Source organism: Typha angustifolia, chromosome 9 (genome assembly GCF_048772165.1).
Source record: "Typha angustifolia cultivar Huaian chromosome 9, ASM4877216v1, whole genome shotgun sequence".
In the NCBI taxonomy this organism is placed as follows: domain Eukaryota; kingdom Viridiplantae; phylum Streptophyta; class Magnoliopsida; order Poales; family Typhaceae; genus Typha; species Typha angustifolia.
The window spans coordinates 11,562,201-11,582,872 of NC_133247.1; the positions used below are offsets into that span (position 1 = coordinate 11,562,201).

Here is a 20,672-nt window from a genome sequence, read left to right on the forward strand (position 1 = left end):
TATGAAGCCAAGTGGCAATTTGGAGATTTCGCGTACCGTATAAGAATACTCCCATGTGTACGGCGGGCTTCCCATATCGCAAAAGTTTAAGCCCCAAAAAAGGGAGGAAGGGAAATGAGTGGGAGCCGAGTGCTGCTCACTTCTCCTCTCCTCACCAAATCCTCTCTCCTTCTCCCTTCGCTGCTCTCCTTCCGTCCCCACCGTCGGATCGCCAAATCAACGGTCAGGATGTCGTCATCTTCCCCTCCTTCCTCTTCCTCTCCCGCTCCCTCCTCGTCCTCCTCCGCCGCTGCCTCGGCCATCGATTTCCTCTCTCTCTGCCACCGCCTCAAGGTCGACTTCGCTTTCTCTTCTAGCGATCTCCTGCTTGGTTTATAGGGCTTCTTCGTTTGGTTAACTCTTGCGGTGGATTCAGACGACGAAGAGGGCGGGGTGGGTGCGGCGGGGAGTGCAGGAGCCGGAGTCGGTGGCGGACCACATGTACCGGATGGGCGTCATGGCGCTTGTCGCCGCCGACATCCCCGGAGTTGATCGGGACAGGTTTGGGCTCTTCGATCTTTCCTTGGGCGACGTTGTGCGCGAATCTTGATGTCGGTTCTGACCCTTTGAGCTGGTTCTTGGTGGATTTTAGGTGTGTCAAGATGGCGATCGTGCATGATATCGCTGAAGGTGAGATCGTAGATGCTTTTCATCGTCTGTGACTTGTAGCATTTTGCTTTAAACATTCTCTTGATTTCATCGTTGTAAAAAATAAATCGTTAAAGCTTTCTTTGCATTTTCTCTTATATACTTAGCAAATGTATTTGCTATACGTGTATAAAAGTCCAAATTGAATGAATAATAGGAAGAGAATAATGAATAAGATGCTGCATTAATAATTATTACTTCATACTCTGTAATGTTTGACTTATTCTGTCTCTTGATTATTCTAAACGTTAAATTTGCATCCCTAGTCAAGTAACATTTAGCAGCTTATTATGGAAGGGTCTTAGAAAGACTCAATGTAAATTGAGGTCTAGGCAAAAGTTAAAAGTGGGGCCCTTTAACGAGCTATAAAAAAAGTAAGAGTTATATGACATATTCTAGACCCTAACCATGCCCAAGCAAACAAAGTATTTAAAGATTACTAGGAAATTGAAATGACTTTATCATTAATAGTAGAGTTGCTAGATGTTTTGTGACTATACCTACCTAATAAAAAAATGAACAAGAACTATATACAAAATGTATTAAGTAATGCTGGACATAATGCAAGCGTTAAAGGTAGCTTGGTTGTTGATACCAGTAATCGCCGGAATTTGGTGTGGAATCAGAGAAGGAAAGCATGGAGTGTGGAAGGGATAGAAAATGGGAGGGAGAATTTGAAATTTTCAAAATGGGAATGTAGATTCCTAAATGGAAACCTTTGTACTAGGATATTTCTACGTGTGTCAGGCAAGAAATTTAATTGTTTAGGGCCCACCTATATTGACTTGGGAGTAGACTTTGGGACCCAACTTCTTGAGGTCTGGTCTATTTGGGGCCCCAAAAATTAGTGTTATTACGTTTGGGGAAACCTAGGTGACCACCCAACTTTCCTTGGGCCCAAGTCGGCTCTATTAGAAAGGGAATATTATACCTTTTGAATGTAAATATGTATAATCCCTAAATTTCTATGTATCCACCGTTATTCTAAGTTTTCTTCAAATAATGTTTGGAGTCTCTTTGATGGATGGGCCGAGTTTGATCATCATCCGATTTAGGTTGAGTTAAATCAGGGTATGTTAATAATTTGGTTAGTATTGTTATGCTAACCAACATTAAGGTTATAGCCTACCATCTAGATTACCGTTTGGGTGTTACTTGAACATGAAAAATGCAGAACTCAATCTAGAGTAAGTTAGTAGTGGATGGTGCAAAGATGAAAATATTCATTGCATAAGTCAATACAAAGGAATAATGAATTGGCATCAGTTGAGAGGACTTTGAGAGTTTAAGAATCTTATTTGCACCCAAAAAAAAAAAAAAATTGATGAGTATCAAAAGGTCAGTCATGTGGAGAGAATAAAAGGAAAGGAATGCATAAATGGTAACTAGTATCTCTTGTTTAAAGTCTTTGATTGGCATGGTTCCAAAGCATATAAATTTTTTGTGTTTAGCTAGTTATTTATGTCATTTGTTTCCACTAAACTTGCAATTATTTTGTCTATATTTGTGGCTTATACTTGCATCTCATATTCATGTTGTTTTGCAGCCATTGTAGGTGATATTACTCCTTCTGATGGTGTGCCGAAGTTGGAAAAGAGTCGAATGGAGAAAGAAGCACTTGATCATATGTGCAAATTACTTGGTGGAGGATCTAGAGGTAAATCAATTAATACATTACCATTTCCTTCTGAATACTTTAGGATGTGTTTACAAGTTCGTATGATTTTTCAAATTTCTGCTCTTTGTTCACTATGTGAAAAATCATGAAATCTATATTTTAAGAAAGTGTCCTACTAAGGTCAAGCAATAGCTCAATCAATTGGTTCACATGATGTGGGTTAAACTCAAAACTTACATTGGTGGTATTAGGCCCAAGCTCTTTATTTTCCTTGTAAACCATTATATTTGTTGTTATCTAGCTTGCTTGCATATTAAATTTTTTGATGGTTTCTTGTCAACTTTTGTCTGATTTGTCTACTAAAGATTACATTTGATAAAGGTTATTAGCCTTGGTTTGGAACATTAATACAGATTTTAAGCCTGGTCTGATTTTGCCATTACTAGAGGAGTTTTGTTACGAACCAGATCTTGACTGATTCAGATGTAAGAAAATTATAAAAATTTAGGTGGAGGTAGCCTCGTGAGTTAGAATTTTAATGGTTTTGGTTTCACCTAAATCGGAGTTTGGAATGAGTTAAAAATAAAAAGTAGAGATAGTTTAGAGAGGGCAGAACAGTAAATTTTTTGATGGTTTCTTGTCAACTTTGGTCTGATTTGTCTACTAAAGATTACATTTGATAAAGGTTATTAGCCTTGGTCTGGAACATTAATACAAATTTTAGGCCTGGTTTGATCTTGCCATTACTAGGGGAGCTTAGAGATACTCTATTGTCATTTCACTAGTCACAGCCAATAACTAATCATACAGGAAATTGCTTTATAAGAAACAAAATTTATATGCAAAGAAAAAGGAGAAATAAAAAAGCAAGGCCATTCAAAACATAATTAGATATGATCCTTCACTTGCAGACAATACTTTCTGATGGAATAAACTCCATTAACCCTTGTTAATAAAGCCAATGATGCACGTTGTACTTGTAAGTAGATAAATGCTGCCTAAATGCAAAGGCAATGTTAAAGGTTGAGAATGGTCTCTTTTAATCATATTAAAATGGCTCCTGGTGTCTGTACGGATACATTTAGCTTGACAATAACAGGTGACAATCCTGAATGTATGTCTGTCAAAAGTTTCTACAAGCACCTCTGGACACTTCATTTTTCCAACTTATAAGCCCTAGGCTGTTGTTCCATGTACAAACCTGTATGCCTTTTTGTGATGTGCTGTTAGAAACAAATAATGTACCAAAATTTTATTATGTGACTTAACAAGATATTAATTTTCATTTGTTGTGCATGTGTGCTCAAGTATAGGCATGCAAAGAGCTTGATGACATTTTACATCATTAAATATTATGCTAATATCCAAATATATCATTAGATCATACCTTGCAGTCCGATGTACATTCCAACTAATTTAATAGTGCAAAGTGATATTAAGGTATCGATCATTTAGGAAGTTCTAGAAATTCCCATTCTATAGCCAATTGGCGAACTTTTCTGCTGAATAACCTTTTCCTGTTGGATATTTGTTCCTTCTCTTTTTTGTTGGAGATGAACAGAAAGAGGTTTGGTGATGAAGGTCATCCTTATCATTCTTTTAGTGCTGTTGTGCTCTGATGTGCTTGTCCTTAACCTTCAGTGTTTCGCTTCTGCTAATTCTCCTGCAGCGGAAGAAATACATGAGCTATGGATAGAGTATGAAGAGAATTCCTCTATGGAAGCAAAGGTTGTCAAGGATTTTGACAAGGTATATCTTTTATGAACCATCTTGATTAGATATAATGTTTGTAGTTTTGTTTAGTCATCTCATGCGATAATCATCTACTGGTTAAGTGCTTATTAGTTACATTCCTGTAAACTTAATTAATGTCTTTCATATAAAGATGAAGATATTCATACAATACAAATGTTAATGCAAGTTAACCTTATAATGATTTCTCCATGAGAATCCTTATTTCGTGACTTGTGAGAATTCCACCTTTAGTGCTGAATCAAGAGCCACAACTGAATGTTAAGATTGCTGCTAAAAGTGTCAGTAAATTTTCTGAACAGCCATCAGAATGACTACATGCACGTTAGACTATAAACTGATTAGATTTCTTTATATCAAGGTTCTATGCATTATGCTTCACTTTCATGTAGTTTGTGATTTTCACAAAATGCAAGATGAGAACTAGAGATAGCTGGTACATTCGCTAATAATATATAAATGTGTTAATGTCATTTCACAAAAAAGTTTGACATCACCTACATCATGAAAGGTGGGATATAAGATTTCATATTTTCAAAGAGCTGCTTGAGTTACTCATGCAGCTAGTTCTTAGAAGTTTATAACTGAACAATTATCTCACTGTTATAATATATAATATGTTGTGATCATCATAATAGGTAGTAAGTTTAGGCTACTATGATTATGGCCAGTTATCTATTAAGAATCTGAGGCATATGGAGTATAATGAATGGTTGTGCTGCCAACATTATTGGCAGGAAAAGTCAAGGATCTCTAATACTCTCTCCAACTTGTTATGGTAAACAATCTTTCGTTGCATTAATGATATCATGCACAGATGCCTCATAGTGCATGATCTTGCTGTCTCTTACTCAATATGGGTATATTATTAGTGCATATTGGTTATTTTTACATTTAAGGTTTATGCTGTTCTAGTTGTGAACTTGCAATTGATGCTATCCTACAGAACTTCTTATCGAATTTATTTGCCACACATTCATCAGATTTGCATTTAACTGCTCCTATTTTAGTTAGTACAGTCTTAATTTCATTTATAATTGCAGGTTGAAATGATACTTCAAGCACTGGAATATGAAAATGGTGAGATTACAGATTGATTGTTGTCTATATTGCATTTTTATGGTGAAAGGTATTGTTGTTGTTGGGAGCATAAATGTCTGGTCTGTTTTGCCTAGGCATTTGGCCAGTACATTGGTGCCTACAACATACTTTATTCCAATTGTAATTTTGTTGTATAGAACACTGAACATTAAAATATTGTTTATGATTCATATCAAGAGACTATATCATATTTGCACGCATTCTTTAGTACCGTTACCTTTAAAAGAGTGTTTGCCTTTTTGTTATGTATCACCATGTGCCTTCAGTGAATGTTTGCAGATATAGATTACTTCTGATTGTGTCAGAACTAAATGGAAAGTTACTTTGCATGTTTAGATCATAAGAAATGAATGATCCAGGAAATAGATACCAGATAATCCAGTTTTTTTTGTCATGTTCAAACATAAGTGATTTTGTAAATCATCTGAAACCATTGGAGCTTGATTAGGCATTCAAGGTGAAACAAGTTTGCCATGCAATTTTTTTTTCTCCATTGCTGGTTAAGAGAAGAGTGTATTTCTCACTTCTGAGTATGTATTAGCTTTGATAATCTGTATAAAAGTTTGATGTCTATTTATGTTATTATTGCGTCATAGTGTACTACGACCACCCTTTCTTTGATCTGTTTTGATTAAGATGTAGTTTATTATCTTGTGCAGAACAAGGAATGGATTTGGATGAGTTCTTCCAATCAACAGCAGGTATTAATTGATGTTATGCTGTATGCCGGCTCTGATTGCTTAAAGCCCCAATGTGACAAAGCTTTTGTTAAAGTCAATTTCCTTATGGTCCCCCATATATACATAGTGATTACTTTTGATTATTAGACGACCTATATGCAACCTCAGAAAAGAAAAAACAAAGTAGTTTCATTTCCTTCGCATGTCTGCTTTTGGCTCTCTCCTTGTATTAGTGCAGTGTTTTCTGGTCTAGTTAGTTCATTTGATCTACTTCAGTCCAGATATTTTCCTGATTTAAGTTGTAGTAGTCATTATTTCCAATTAATATTGCACAAGGAAAATTCTTGGGTATGTGAGAACGTGCATGATAATACTCTTGATGATAGGATTTACCTCGCTAGCATTAATCTGTTATACACTTCCCATTAGGACAATTCATACCATGTACTAGAAAAGCTGCAAGTTGCACACAAAATCCCAGTATTTTTCACAGAATGATTAGTATAATGTTTTCAGGTCCTTTGTTTGCATCTTTGTTTGCAAGAACACCAGAGAACTTGGCTTTGTTGAAATTGGACATGCTGGCCACTTGGACTCTTTAGTGGCATTGCCACTTTTTTCATGAAAATATTTTGGACAGCACTACCATGCTACATTTTGGCACTCCTTATGGAAGTTGCCGAGTTTGAAACTTGGCTAAATGCTCAATCTTGATTTTTATTTTATTTTATTATGGAGAAATTGGTCTTAAGGTTTAGGAGTTAAGAGTCTTCAAACGACTAGAACCTTAGAGATCCATGTTAATCACTGGCCACTGCAGTAGGAGCATCAATCAACACGGCATATCACATAAAAGAAATTGTCTCATGAATATGTGTCTCCCTTCATGCAGCCTAGTCTCTTAGAGCACTCGCAGAAGCCGCTCCAACTGATTATTGTGTTCTTAGGGTGAAAAGAATCTCTTTCAACTGACATCTTTTTTATCGGCAGGGAAATTCCAAACAGATATAGGGAAAGCTTGGGCATCAGAGATTGCATCAAGAAGAAAACGAGATTAGCTTCTGCTGTTCCTTAATGTCTGCTTCTCATTGATATTCTTACATCCAGATTCTTGATTGAAGCCGACAGCCTTCTCTTCTAACATAGCTGATGGACAGACTGAATTCAATTGAAAGATCCAAAAGATGGCAACTTTGCTGTTGTAACATTTTGTGAACAAAGCTTTACAAGCATAAATGTTACATGCTTTTCTTTTTCTTGAGAAATGTTATGGCTCAATGACTCGTTAAAGAGTGAAATGACAACTGCTGCCTTAAATGCTACATAGTGTCTTCATGAACTTAAGTCTTTTCTTTTTCCCTTTATATTAAAATATCTACTTCAGTAGACATTATGATGCATAGAGAAAAAAGATGGTTTCTTTTCGGCATACATATTGTAGCCTTGTATACCCCTTTAAATTTAATACTTATATATATATATATATATATAAATTTTAAAACACACAGTTTTTATATATATACTTTTTAAAACTCTTATCTTTTAAGTTGCTATCTTGAAGTTAATTAATCGTTAATGTTCGCACAATTTAGATATAAAAAGAGAAACTATTATTATTTTAATTTTTATAAATTTTTTTAGGTAGGGATATTTCTATTTTTATTTATTAAATTATTAAAATTTAACTTGAAAAGTAACAGGATATATACATGCTAATATCAAGACATGCAAGCAAATAATAAGTTTTTGTTTTTGGTTAATTACTAAAATTAAACTGGTGCAATTTTGGGCAAAACCAGCTGGAATCGATTCTCTTAGAATTAATTAAAAATTACTCATATATTATGAACCTTTAATGATTAGAGAGCATGAGTTTTATTTAAGGAGAATTTATTTTTTGCCCTCCAAACTATCACACATTTCCACACTGACCCTGAACACTTTTTTGGTACTGACCGCCTAAACTATCCTCCCTGACGTCGTTGACAGAATTGATTGATTGACTAAATTACCCCTCCACTTATAATAACGAGATAATTAAGTGACTTACCTAATATTAAATATATTATTTTTAAAAAAATTTCTTAATTGCCCTCTGTCCTAATCTCTTTCTAAACAAAATCCTTCATTCCTCTTGGTGAAGGCTGGGGGGCGACAGTCTCAAGGTTGTGCATGAGCTTGTCGAGCTTGGTGCTGTGAGCCTTGTTGAGGCCGCGGGGAAGCCGTGGTCGACGAGCCTTGAGGAGGCAAGCGAGCGGTGTTGATGTGGATGAGGAGGGGGGTAAGCCCCTTTCTGAGGTCGTGGAGTCAAGTGTGGATCGATCGGGCCTGTCTCCTTCTTGGTGGTTTCACCAGGTGGTGGCATGAGGACGAGCGTGGGAGGGTGCGAATCAAATCGAATCTTGACTTGGACCCCTTGGTTGGGGGCGCGGTGGATCACCACCATTGGAGGAGGTCGAGACAATGGGGGATGTAAGAGGAGGTAGAAACAGTGAGGGATGTAGCCGATGGCAGAGGTAGAGGAGAAGGTGACGAGGAGACTCGTTCAATCCCTCCCTCCTCCCCAACGACTCTTGCAAGCTCTCTAGCGACCCTACCCACTTTGGCATTGGCATCGGAAACTGCCCATCTATACCTTGTTGCCGCCACTTTGTGGGATTAGCTAGAGGATTTAGCAGCAGCGATGACAAGTGGAGGGTTTGGTGCTGGTGGTGGCATAGGAGGTGTGTGTAGTGGCGATTTGGGTGGAGGAGCTAGTGTCAGGAGTTAGCGGATAGTAAAAGGGTAGTTTTGTTAAGAATTTCTTAGTTGTTCATGACTTACATATTATTTTCGTCATATTATTGTCACGTGACTATCACATGACAACTTATTGATAAAAATATATAATGGAACCCTAATGGAAAGAGTGATAGATTAGGGGGGTCAGTGTGAAAATAGATGATAGTTCAGAGGGTGAGAAGAAAATTATCCCTTTTATTTTTCAAGCTAGTGAGGATATCAATGCATTTAGGTAGCTGACCTTGAACCACTCATATAGCCACTATTTCTATTTCAAACTTGCATCATGTTTTCATTTGAGAATAATTAAGCGAAATTGAAACAAACAAGGCAACTCGGAAAATATTTACTACTGATCAGCAGCCAATTTTATTGCGGGAATGTCAACAGTGATCTTTATGCATCATTAAGGGCCAGCAATAGCTTTGCTACACCCTATCTACGTGCAATTTCTATTTCCATAAATTTCTTCAAATCCCTCAATTTTGTTTACCCTTGTGCCTTTCGTTCTGCGGCTTCCATGATATTATCCTGCTTTTATTGAAGGTGTATAACAAACTAGAACTAAATGACAACACCTGTTTTATACCTGAATTGCAGCATCACTTCTTCTGTATCAGAACTAATGAGAGGGAAGATAATAGAAATTTGGGAAATTTATTAAAGATGCCCTAACCTTTGTCTTTATTATCATTATCACCCTACCATATGGATATTTTTCATTCAGTTTGACCCCCTGCATTTTACTTTAAATGCCTCCAAAACATCGTGACTTTTGAGTTAACTTTTAACCTAACAATAGCTAGTGAAAAAGAAAATATTCTGTTATTTTTAAAAAGAGAAAACAAAAATATCTAGAATACCCCTATTTGACTTTAAAACATGTTCCCTATCTACTTTTATCTAAACTTTAGAAAGCATGCTCAGGGACAGTTATGCTATTGTTGCATCTATAGTTAATTTAACTAATCTATATGGTGTCTATCTGAGAAGAGAACTAAAATGGTATTTTTAATCTATATGGTGTTCTTAAGGCATTGAAAGCAAAATGCAGAGTCGAATGACAAATAATTAAATTGCAAGGTGCTAATGATAAGAAAGACAAAATGATATTTTTAATAAATTTCCCTAGAAATATTTACCTGAGCATTTTTTGCTTTAAGCCTCTCCAATTCTTCTTCGGCACAAAGGAGCCTATGAAGAATATAAACTGTCAGGTATCAAACTTTTACAAACTAAATGAGCATGACTAAGTTCATCATATTAACCTGCACTGCAGATCAGCAATATCCTTCAATAGTTCCATTTCACTTCTGTCTGATGTTTCCATCTGTACAAAGAACAGTGAAACTTTTTATGAATGTTCTCATTGCATGTTTTTGATGATGCTATATCAGAGAGAAAGTGCTAAAAAAAAAAGCAGAAGTTGTGCATATCAAATACTAACTAAACAATTCCTTTTCTGCAATACTGCCATTAGAGGTAGCAGTGGGTGAGTTTGGTCCATACCTCTATATAATATAAATTACACCCACACACAGAAATTCATGAATTATATCCCTATTGCATTAATTGACAGTAAGGCCTCTCATCCAAGAGGTCATGGTTTCAATTATTGGAAGCATCTTCCTTGGAAAATGGGAACGAGGGTAAGATTGGACACATCTCCTCTCTCCAGATCCATCTTATAGTAGTTACTCCACACTTCATGCTCACAACTAATGTCAGTAATGCTTGCAGTCATAGAAAGAAAAATAGCAAATTCTACGTACAGCTGGAAAATCTGAAGCACATGATAATGTATAACAAGAATACATACAATGACTTTGTTGGTAAACTGCTGGATGAATGAGTCTTAATGAAAAAGAATAAATTCATTATCACATAAATTATAAGTGAAATCATAGTATGAAGCTTACCTGGTGTAACTCATCATTCTTGGCTGTCACTTTAAAGCACCCTTTTTGATGTACCGCTGGAGCTTGTACATTTTCATCCAGAATATTACCATTGGAAGCTGGACTAGCTAATTCAAATTAAATGACTGAGTCAATAATGTTTTCTTGTTCATTAACATAAATAATTTATTAACTAAACCAAAACAATATGAAATTATGCTTAAAGTTTGGAACTCCAAAACCAAAATATGAAGACTTTTACTTCTATACAGGAACTAACCCATAATCAGGATTCAAACTTGAATATCTCAATCTTGGTAATCAGATTAAAATAAAGGTGAATTCAGAGCTTCAGCAGACAGTAGTTAACCATGACAGGCTACTTAATTTTGTAATTTATTCAGGGCAACAAATTTAACAAAATGATTTTACTATTATAAACTTAAATAAAGATTTGGATGAATATACAATCTTAGGTTCCGATGATATAGGTCAACTTAAGATGGATTCACATCAGTACTTTTTCCATTTTCTATTCATCATAGAAATGGAATCTGGAGAAGGAAAAACTTTTGACTGCCTCATTGAGCTGTTATTTTCGCAACTTCCTTTTTGCATTAAACTTTTCTGAAATATTGACAGTGAAAAGAGTTCCACTTACATACGGCTCAAGAAGTGATTATATTACCCATTTCATTTTCCTCCCCCTCCATTGTCCTAACCTATCTCATGACCTCCACTGAGCTACCCAGAGTTAGCAAATTAAAATGAAAAATGAATGGAAACTTACAAATCACGAATAAGATGTAAGAAAAATCAAGGTGATGTCAAGCAGATAGTTCCTAGGAAGCACAGCTATACTATAGGTGTATCCTTAGATCAAATAGTCATTAAATACTTCGTGGATACGTGTAGCATGCTTCCATACTTCTCCATTTTAATACTAGTAGCAATAACAATAGTTTTAGCAGTCACAATAATCGGAAAATACTAAATAAGCCCCTGTTGCCTTCAAGTTTATAAAATCAATCCCTATACTTTCAATTTTATAAAAAAGGCCCTTGTTGTCTTGAACTTCATAGATTAGATCCCTATGGTTTAATATCTGCAAAAGATCCCTATGATTTAGCATAGTATAAAATAAATTCTTCTGGTTTGCTACCTTTTCAAAAATCTAAATCACACCCATTAACCTTAACCTATAAAGAACACAAGGGCTAACTCAAAAGTCAAAACATATTGGACATCCCAAGGAACACTTCTACAAAAATGAAACCTTAAGGAGTAAAATTGCATACCACAAGGTTGACATTATAAAAATTAAACCGCAACCAATTTTAAAAAGATTCAAACCAGAAAGATTGATTTAGTATTTTAACCCCACAATAAATTCCATTCTCCACTTAAGATTTTATAAACCCAACACCAATATTTTTATCATAATACAGATGCATAAATATTCAAACATGTATCCTACTCCAGCAGCACTCAAAATGGAAAGAGATTGCATTCTATTGAATAATGTAATAGGTTTTTCTAAATGCCGGTTTTTTATGGCCTTGCCCTGTGGAAATACAAGGAACAGTAAACCAAAAATGAATAACAGAAACATCATGAGAAAGAAAAATCTTTCTTGCTTTCCCAATCTAACTAATTTCATAACTTTGTTGAATATTTCTAGTGAGTGTCTAGCTGAGACTCAACCTAACTGGCAACAGCCATAAGAACCGAAACAAAGATTCAAGGTCAGAGACAAAAAGAAAGCAAACTTTAAGAACTTATGATTTTTGAATAAGATACTTCTCGCACATGCCTGTTGCCATGAATGTTTTAGATATTGCTTTAATAGGAAAGCCTGCTGATGCATGAGCAGAGTCAGAACAGTCAGCACATTTTCTAATCTGGAGTAGATCCTGCTGCTTCCCACTGTCAAAGAAGAAGTTATCCACTTATCCTAGCATCTTCAAACAGGTATGGGAGCTAGGATAAGATCAAAACAAGCAAACTTTAAGATGCCTTTAGCAAATTGCAGATTTTCTTCATCATCGCCATCACACAAAGAAGCAAATTAGGAAAAAGAAATTTGATTTAACAGGATGATAACAACAAAGATCGAACACTTCATTTGTTTCCCAGGACCTGGAGTATTAATATGATATATGAAGGAAGAAGTATAGAAGAAAACATGACATATTTTACTGGTATCATCTATCTCTGCATAGAAATCCTACCAAAATAGATAAGAGGATGACTCACTGCTCTCAAGTCTTTACTACAACATGTGGAAAAAATGATTCAAAGGAAGAAAGCGATGGGCCTTCCTCTCTTAAGGCAACTTATCAGATTTTTATTTCATAACAAACTGAAACTTCATTGGGACATTCCATATTAGGTGCGTCATGGTGTTACCAATTTAAAACATGTATCAGAAATTCCTTGTATTAGTCCAGTACTTCTTTATGTAATTTTTCTTGCTTTCCACAAAACAGCTAGTGGATCAGAAAAGAGATGAGTTATTTTCTTCTCCTCAGGAAAGATATAACTATGTCCTACTTTTCATCTATTTGATTCATTAAAGACCAAATTACGCAAATGGATATTCAATGATATCTCTTAAATTGGCTGAATAGTACTTTTACAGTGCTTTCAGCTATGGAGGTTCAATCTCTATACTACAAAAAACACACTAATGAGCATTTGCAATGATATAGATAGCTTTTAGAATTCTTTGCTAGAAGAGGGAGTGCTTCTAATGCACAAATCTTCATGATGGATACAACAGGTAATGGTTGTGGACTCTTACTAAGAGGCTGGAATTTTGCTTTTATTTTTATTCATGTCTTCTTTCCCTTCATGAGGTGGTGATGGCACTGTCTGTGGCTATTGTTGGCTTGTTGCTATATCCAAAATGGTAGGGGCAGTTGCTGTTGCAGATCTGCTATCACTGCCTCTGATGGCCCTCATAGATTGCTGCCACCTCATGCTTTAGTTTCTTAAGTACTTCTAGTCTAACAGCCAGTCACAACTCATAAGTGACTACAACTACCTTGATTTTGGGAGCCGCACCTAGTGACAAGGCTCTGACAATCCATTCTATTGCTAAGAATACTTGCATACATTGAAGAGTGCATCATCTACAGAGGTGATGGATGGCCTGGGCAATATGACTTGCAAGTGTATTACTATTGTTGCCATGAGATTAGCTAAGTAGCTTCTTATATTTCCCTAATTTTCCTTTCTCTTCTACTTCCATGATTTTCCCTTGTATTTTGTCATATGCTCCTCTTGTTTTATGACAATTTAAGTACTTTTTAAATACCATTGGAGGATATGTCTCATGAACTATGAAAAGTATGTAATCATGAATTATCAGAACAGCAACATAATTAAAGTTCATCAGCTATTATTCTATTAAAGTTCACAGGTTTGTGATTTACAAAAAAGGAAATCAAAATAAACAAAATTTTCTTGAAATCAAATCATCCAGCTGGGCAGATATAATTTCTAATGCATGTAGAGAACAATTAATTCGAAATAGATGAATGATATCTAACAACATTTCTATCACTTCTATTACCAATTTAATAATAATTAAAGAAATTGTACCTCTCTCCTTTTAACAATGAAAGATCTTTTAATGAGCTCAAATTTGTTGAAGCCTCTGGTTCATGACAAGAGACACTGTTGGGATTCTTTTCCATGGTCTTTGAACCACAATTTGAACGAAATGCTAATTCCTGCATGACTTTGTGGTCATGTTCATCAGTGACTCTAGGTTCATCTTCAGAAAAGTCAGCTCTGACCCTGCAACAAAGGGAAGAGATACCAAATTCCTCTTTAGTCAGAAGCAATGATGAAAGCACTCAAGATGCAAATGATTAACGTCTCTTTTAGAACCCTCATGAGAAAATATCTAGGCATGCTTTGAAAGTTGTTCTTCTAAGTTCTATCAGGAAATGAGAGAACACAAATAATATAAAATGCTAGCCAAAAAGAAAAGATGGGAGTGGAATCAATCACCGCACTGAAAGTCAGAAACCTAGGATAAAATGGAAATATGAATCACTAGAAGGTTCATGCAGGTCAAATAATAGAACCTTTGGACTAGTTCTGTTTGATCTTCTAATGAGCCGTTTACATCCTTCAGCAAAGTCCAATCATTCTCCTGCCAACATGACATCTGTCAGAAATTCATAAATATTGCACTTAACTCAAGTATCTTTTATTGAATTATAAGCTGACCGCATCAATGTAATGGTTTACGGAGGAACTTTTGGTAGGACTAGGCTCTAGTGGCACAGTTTCATGCACAGTGACAAGCTCAAACACAGAATTTGAGAATCCACCTGGATTTCTGGCTGGAAGATTATCCTCATTTTCTGGGATCTGAAGAGCATGCAGTATCGTTGGAGACATTAAAGATGCGAAAAGGATAGTTCTTAAAGAATACTTGGAAGATTCTGTATACCATTGAAGCTTGAGCTTTCAGGTTCTCAATGTCAAAGTTCCAACTGCTAATTCCCCTTCTATATTCATTCTACATAAGGTGAAGATTCCATTAGATATATAATATGTCTCATGAGAAATTCAAGAGAAGAACTAAATAATGCTTAAAAGATTTGTAACACAAATACCAAAATGTCACTTAGGTCTAGACGTTGGATAATGAACACCAATAGATTACTAGAGAGAATAACTTTGACAAGATAATTTTGTAGGCTAAATTGTGCCGGGAAAGGAAGACAAGATAACCACTATAATGTTCACTTCAGTGATCAATAAATTGTCATGTACATAGGAGGCAACGACGATTGTTGGATCCCCAGTCTGCCTTCTCGAGGTACATGTCTTGCCTTTGTGTTGATAATTAAAAAAGGATAATTGCATTTTACTCGCATATTGTTTGTATGAAATCTCCATATACTTTTGACTAAAGTACTTAACTCCTCGCATCCTCTTTGGTTTTGACCAAAGTGCAATCATTATTTTTTTCATCATGATACCAACTATTGACCAATTTCTCTCGTCATAAAACAATATTTATGTAACGAAAATACCACTCATGCCAAAAGGAAAACACTATTCACTGTAACTTCGCATAAGGGCAAAATTTTTATTTTATCATTCTATTAATGATAGACTAACAGTTGCACTTTAGTCCAAATCAGAAGGAGGTTAAGTGTTTAAGTTGAATAAACATCTATATCCATTTATAATTCCCACCAAAACTGTTCCATTATTTGTTCACTACAGTTCTGATATGGATTGGATATCCATTCTATCCATATTTGCTTAATATTCGTACATGTGGTATGTGTGATGATATTCAATATGTATGATTATTAGATTAGAGAACGTATAGGACAAGTAAGTTGCTGATTGAGCGGAAGAACAGTAAGAACATAGATACTAAAATTCTACCAGTTGTTTTTCCGAGTACTTGAGCTTCAAATATAGGATGTTTGGATTGATGAAAAAAATATTTAGTTATTTACCCAATATGGTTTTAAAGATAACAGTCCACGGCTATCCCTATCCAGCCGAACTTGGAAAGCAAGCAGGATCAGACAGACAATGTCCATATATGTCCACTCGAAAAGATATGCCATTAATGTATGTTGTTTTGCTAGCATGCCCAAAGAGTGGCTTCTTCAAAGCTGATGTGTTGCTGCCTGAAGGCTGTCATATATGTTTCACAAAATTGATGCTCGCCTCTATATCTTTCATATCTCATGATAAATTCTTGTTTGACTTTTTTCTTATGGAAACTTGTCAAAAGATATGCAACTTTATGATCCTTCCACAGGGTAACAGCTAATTTAATATGCATATAAGGCCTGAATTCCTTTCAGAAGATATTAATAGGGATGTTAGGAATAAACAAAAATCAAACCTGTGACATTTCCTCCTTCTGCACATCTAGAAGCTTCTTTTCTGCAAGCAGCTTAGCTTCCCTTTCCTGTTAAAATGATCATATATTCATATGGATATCCAAAAGGATACACTATGGAAAGGTTGAAATTATGAACACTTGCTACCTTCAGTGCTTGAAGACGATCATCTAGACAGGGCAATCTGTTCAGTATCTCCCGAACAATGTAATCATTTGATTTGGCTTGCTTGAAGAATGGCTGTTTTAATAGTTTCTGTGCTGATGGCCTTCTCAAAGGATTTTTCACCAAGCACATAGCAATCATTTGCTTAAAATACTAAGAAGAAACATAATTTATGAGGAAAAGATATTGATAGAGTAATGTGACAGAATTGGTTTGGCAAAATGGGAGACGTACTCTTGAAAACTTCTTATCACTTCTATTATGAAGGGAGGGGGGAGCATGTTGCAGCGTCATAAGCAAGACCTGCCAAGTTAATTTTCATCAGAAATTTCTTGCTTGGACATATATGGTTATGTAGTTTCATTGCTGTAAACCTATAACCACAAACATTCTGCAATCCTCCTAATTCTCTCTACAACAGCTCTAATATACTCTGCTTAAAACATTGAAACATTGACAGAACTGCATATAGCTGCAAGCAATGAACTGGATATTCATACAGTACCTTTGACGGAGGATGAGATGAAAAAGGAGCATGACCATGAGCAAGCTCCAAAGCAGTTATCCCAAAAGACCAGATGTCTGCCCTGAAAAGTGCTTATTTTGCATAAAAGAAAACTCTAAAGAAAGCAAGAATAAAAAGGCAAAAAGGAAGATAGCCAGACTTGAAATCATATTCCTTTCTCTCCATAACCTCAGGTGCCATCCTGCAAGGGCAAGAAAGTTCTACAGTTAGAAATATAGTAATATTGTGATCAGTATCATCATTGCCAAAAGTAACAAAAAATAATATATGGAAAAGCTCAACCAGCATGGTGTCCCAACAAAAGTAGTCCTTGTGCGCTGCCTATCGCCAGAATCAAAAAGGCATGCAGAAACCCCAAAATCTCCAAGCTTCACTCCATGACGTGCATCAACTAGGATATTACCAGCCTGCATCACACGAACAAGATCACAACATATGAATTATCCAGGTTGATAAATGAACAATAAACTCCGACTTTTGAGAAACAAAATAGAAATATAGTTTTCCATAGAAATTTACCAAAAATGAACACTATAGTACATTATAAAGGAATGTGCTATCAAAGCAAACCAAAAGGCAAGTAAACCTGAAGGGGATCTGAATATGTTTCATGTCAATTATTAGAGAAATGCATTCCCTAGAGTACATGTACATAAATGAGGATGTCCTTGTATAGTTTCAAACTTTTGATAGAAATGATCCACGACAATAATAACATTATCAAAAGTGAAAAACAAAATCTGACTAAATAGTGAGTACCTTCACGTCACGATGTATATGCCCGTGTTGGTGCAGATACTCTAGACCTTTTAATGTTTCACGCAGTACAGTTGCAATAAAAACCTCCTCAAATCCACGTGGATAAGCGGATTTCATTATATGAAGACAAGAGCCACCCGCCATGTAAGGCATGACAACCCACAAACTGTGATCGTTTACGAAGGAGCAATATGCACTAAGAACATTAGGATGGTTGATTAAAAGCATCGTCTTTGCTTCACGTGAGATATTAGTCTGCAGAAAATACATAAAAGATATCCTTCAGTTTCACCAGTAAGTTTCTTCAAACATTACATTTTCCTGTACCAACATACATGATAGATAAAAAAGAAGCTTCAAATAGAACGCATCTGTTTGGCAGATTTACCTTATGAGACTCAGTAGTCATAGGGTTGTTCTATAAATTGTGAAAAGATGGCACTTACAGAGCATTTGTGTGCATTTACAAGAGCCCAGAAAACCTAATAATTCTGGTTTTAGGTAATTACTTGGCATTTTGCTTTTTGTAGGTTTATCATTTGATGGAATTTGATTATAATTAAGTCACTAATATTAGTGCAAAAAAAGGCTGTCCAAGTGCAGGAAGCTCCCTATTATGCAGGCATCTAGAGAGGGATATGCAGCCTTACCCTCAGTTTTGAGGATGCTGCTTCAAAGACTTGAATCCATAACCTCTTAGATGCAGGCAAGCCTTACCATCATACCACTAACTTTAGTGTAGAAAAAGACATTAGATACTAGCTCCAGATCCATCTATGAACTATTTGGGTGTGACCCGGTAGCATATTGGAAGATCCATATTATATCTCCTTTTAGCAAACAATGTTCCTGTATTGAGTAGAGTAATACTGATAATCTACCATAATTGTCTAACACAGACCAGAATAAGATTCAGAACCAACTATCTCGGATCCTCTAATACACATACCAACATGATTCTATATTTCTCAGTTATATAGCATAGTAACCAAATAAAGTACAGATTCAAAAGAATAGAAAACAAGGTGTGTAGCTATCACTTTATTCCTTATAGTAATTTAAAAGTATGTCAATGCATTACACTTTCATGATGTACTTAGACCCATACCTTTATACTACTGAAGATGAATTTGCATCTCAATTCAAGATAAACACAAAAAATCTATATTGTCATCTCACTAAACTAAATGAAGAAGCTGCTTCACACCTATAATAGTTGGAGGAAAAATGAAAATACAAGCAGCATGATATGGTTATGTGGCTCATGGAGTTGGTGGTCGGCTGTGCTAACAAGCCCACCACCTGCACCAGTAAGTCTAAAGCAGAAAAACCAGCACATTATAATGAACTCTAACCTCTTTGCAAACAGCATATTCTAGTGTAATTCAATTCAGTTTCATTTTATTCCAAGCAGGAAAAAAAATCATCTCTGATTAAATTCAATTATTCAACTAAATCCTCATGACCTGAAATCAATTCAAAATAACCTGTCCAGCTCTTCATCACTTCACATCATCTCACGGAAATTGCCAATAAAACGATAAAAAGAAACGATTTTGCAATCGCATTCTCACCAGACTATCCATAAGCATCAAAAGAACAAGAAATTACCAGATCATTCTTGGGCCGCTCGAAATCGAGGATCTTGATCGCGACGATCTCATTAAGCGGAACGCAAAGCGCACGATGGACAATAGCAGTGGCTCCCTCCCCGATGATTTGAAGCAGGTTGTAATCCTCGGCCCGGCTCGGATACTTCCTCCTCTCCATCACCACCACCACTCGTCCTCCTCCTCCTCCTCCTCCTCCTCCTTGGAATCTACTCAAAACCCTAACTAACACAAAACCCGCAGCTCGATCAAGAAACAGAAGACGAAATGCGATCTACTTTAGGAGAGCTACGGAGTCGTAGTTCGAGAAGAGGGAGGGAGCGAGAAGAGTCCGAGAATATATCGGGGTGGGAGATTTATAAGGAGAAAAGAGCGCGCCACATAGGAGGAAAAGGCGGCATACGTTAAAACCTATTCTTATACGTGGGTGGATATTTTCCAAGATATCCGAGCCGTTTCAAAAGGCTGGATAAGATTAAAAGGATTTTTTTTTTTTTTTTTTTGCGAAATGATATTGATAGGGGAGCATAAACATATTATTTAGTACAGAATAATATTTTCAAAATAATAAATATAGGAGTCCAAAAATCTTTTATATATAGGTTACATGGTGAAAATGGATCGGATACGGATCGGATAGTGCCTGGATTCATATTTTTAGTCCGGATATGGATTCGGATACGGATATTAAACGGATAGCAAAATTTAAAACTATATCCTAACTAAACGAATAATTTTCGGATAGAGGATCGGATCTTAAACGGATATTGATTGAATGTAAAAGAATTATAATATTTTATTTAGATATAATTAACACAAAAATATTAAGAGTTTTACAACAAATAAATTTTTTGTATCTCAAATATGTAAAATTAGAGAAATTAATCTCTATAAATAATATATAACGTATTATTAGTAACAATATTAATATTTACTATTTAAATAAGTAAACTAAAAACTATAAATTATTCAAAAAAAAATATGCGAATATCCGTATCCGAATTCGAAAAATATATCCGATCCGTATCCAAATTTTTTTTAAAAACTCTATCCGTATCCGAATTGAATAGAAATTTTCTATTCGACCAGTTTTCACCCCTGGCTATAGTGAATGGCCTAAAATACTATTTTATAAGAATTGTACCTTATTTTATAAAATTACATTGTATTAGGATTACATGCTAAAAGCTTAGATAGATCAGTC

At 35.6% G+C, this 20,672-nt stretch overlaps 2 protein-coding genes across 6 annotated transcripts; one reads left to right on the plus strand and one right to left on the minus strand.

The window, feature by feature from the left end:
* Nucleotides 1-64: 64 nt before the first annotated feature.
* On the plus strand, nucleotides 65-7,160 carry LOC140767400 (uncharacterized). Its single transcript, XM_073107288.1, has 8 exons — nucleotides 65-333; nucleotides 416-540; nucleotides 632-669; nucleotides 2,234-2,344; nucleotides 3,975-4,054; nucleotides 5,101-5,137; nucleotides 5,818-5,859; nucleotides 6,829-7,160. The coding sequence occupies exons 1-8, from the start codon at nucleotides 115-117 to the stop codon at nucleotides 6,894-6,896; spliced, it is 720 nt and encodes a 239-aa protein (XP_072963389.1). The 5' UTR covers nucleotides 65-114; the 3' UTR covers nucleotides 6,897-7,160.
* On the minus strand, nucleotides 2,358-19,794 carry LOC140767398 (serine/threonine-protein kinase ppk11-like). 5 transcript variants are annotated; one of them, XM_073107285.1, is made up of 17 exons: nucleotides 19,470-19,793; nucleotides 17,859-18,113; nucleotides 17,382-17,506; nucleotides 17,239-17,280; nucleotides 17,079-17,160; nucleotides 16,808-16,876; nucleotides 16,556-16,726; nucleotides 16,411-16,476; nucleotides 14,986-15,054; nucleotides 14,760-14,903; nucleotides 14,615-14,682; nucleotides 14,124-14,321; nucleotides 12,331-12,443; nucleotides 10,539-10,645; nucleotides 9,888-9,949; nucleotides 9,762-9,813; nucleotides 2,358-3,968 (listed from the first exon to the last, which is right to left on the minus strand). In XM_073107285.1, exons 1-17 carry the CDS (start codon nucleotides 19,626-19,628, stop codon nucleotides 3,960-3,962), a joined length of 1,791 nt encoding a protein of 596 aa, XP_072963386.1. In that variant the 5' UTR covers nucleotides 19,629-19,793; the 3' UTR covers nucleotides 2,358-3,959. The 5 variants fall into 5 exon arrangements, with proteins under 5 accessions (XP_072963386.1, XP_072963385.1, XP_072963384.1 ...); XM_073107284.1 differs by lacking the exon at nucleotides 2,358-3,968 and adding an exon at nucleotides 8,905-9,150 and having other exon boundaries at nucleotides 10,539-10,636; nucleotides 19,470-19,794; XM_073107283.1 differs by lacking the exon at nucleotides 2,358-3,968 and adding an exon at nucleotides 8,905-9,150.
* Between the last annotated feature and the right edge of the window lie 878 nt (nucleotides 19,795-20,672).

Excerpts from the sequence above, each read along its gene's own strand:
- LOC140767400 (XM_073107288.1), top strand. The coding sequence starts at position 115 with ATGAGTGGGAGCCGAGTGCTGCTCACTTCTCCTCTCCTCACCAAATCC. Across the intron at positions 334-415 it reads CTCTCTGCCACCGCCTCAAG|ACGACGAAGAGGGCGGGGTG; the intron begins GTCGACTTCGCT and ends CGGTGGATTCAG. Across the intron at positions 5,138-5,817 it reads AGCACTGGAATATGAAAATG|AACAAGGAATGGATTTGGAT; the intron begins GTGAGATTACAG and ends TATCTTGTGCAG.
- LOC140767398 (XM_073107283.1), bottom strand. The coding sequence starts at position 19,628 with ATGGAGAGGAGGAAGTATCCGAGCCGGGCCGAGGATTACAACCTGCTT. Across the intron at positions 14,904-14,985 it reads TGAAAGCTCAAGCTTCAATG|ATCCCAGAAAATGAGGATAA; the intron begins GTATACAGAATC and ends CATGCTCTTCAG. Across the intron at positions 14,683-14,759 it reads TAAACCATTACATTGATGCG|GAGAATGATTGGACTTTGCT; the intron begins GTCAGCTTATAA and ends TCATGTTGGCAG.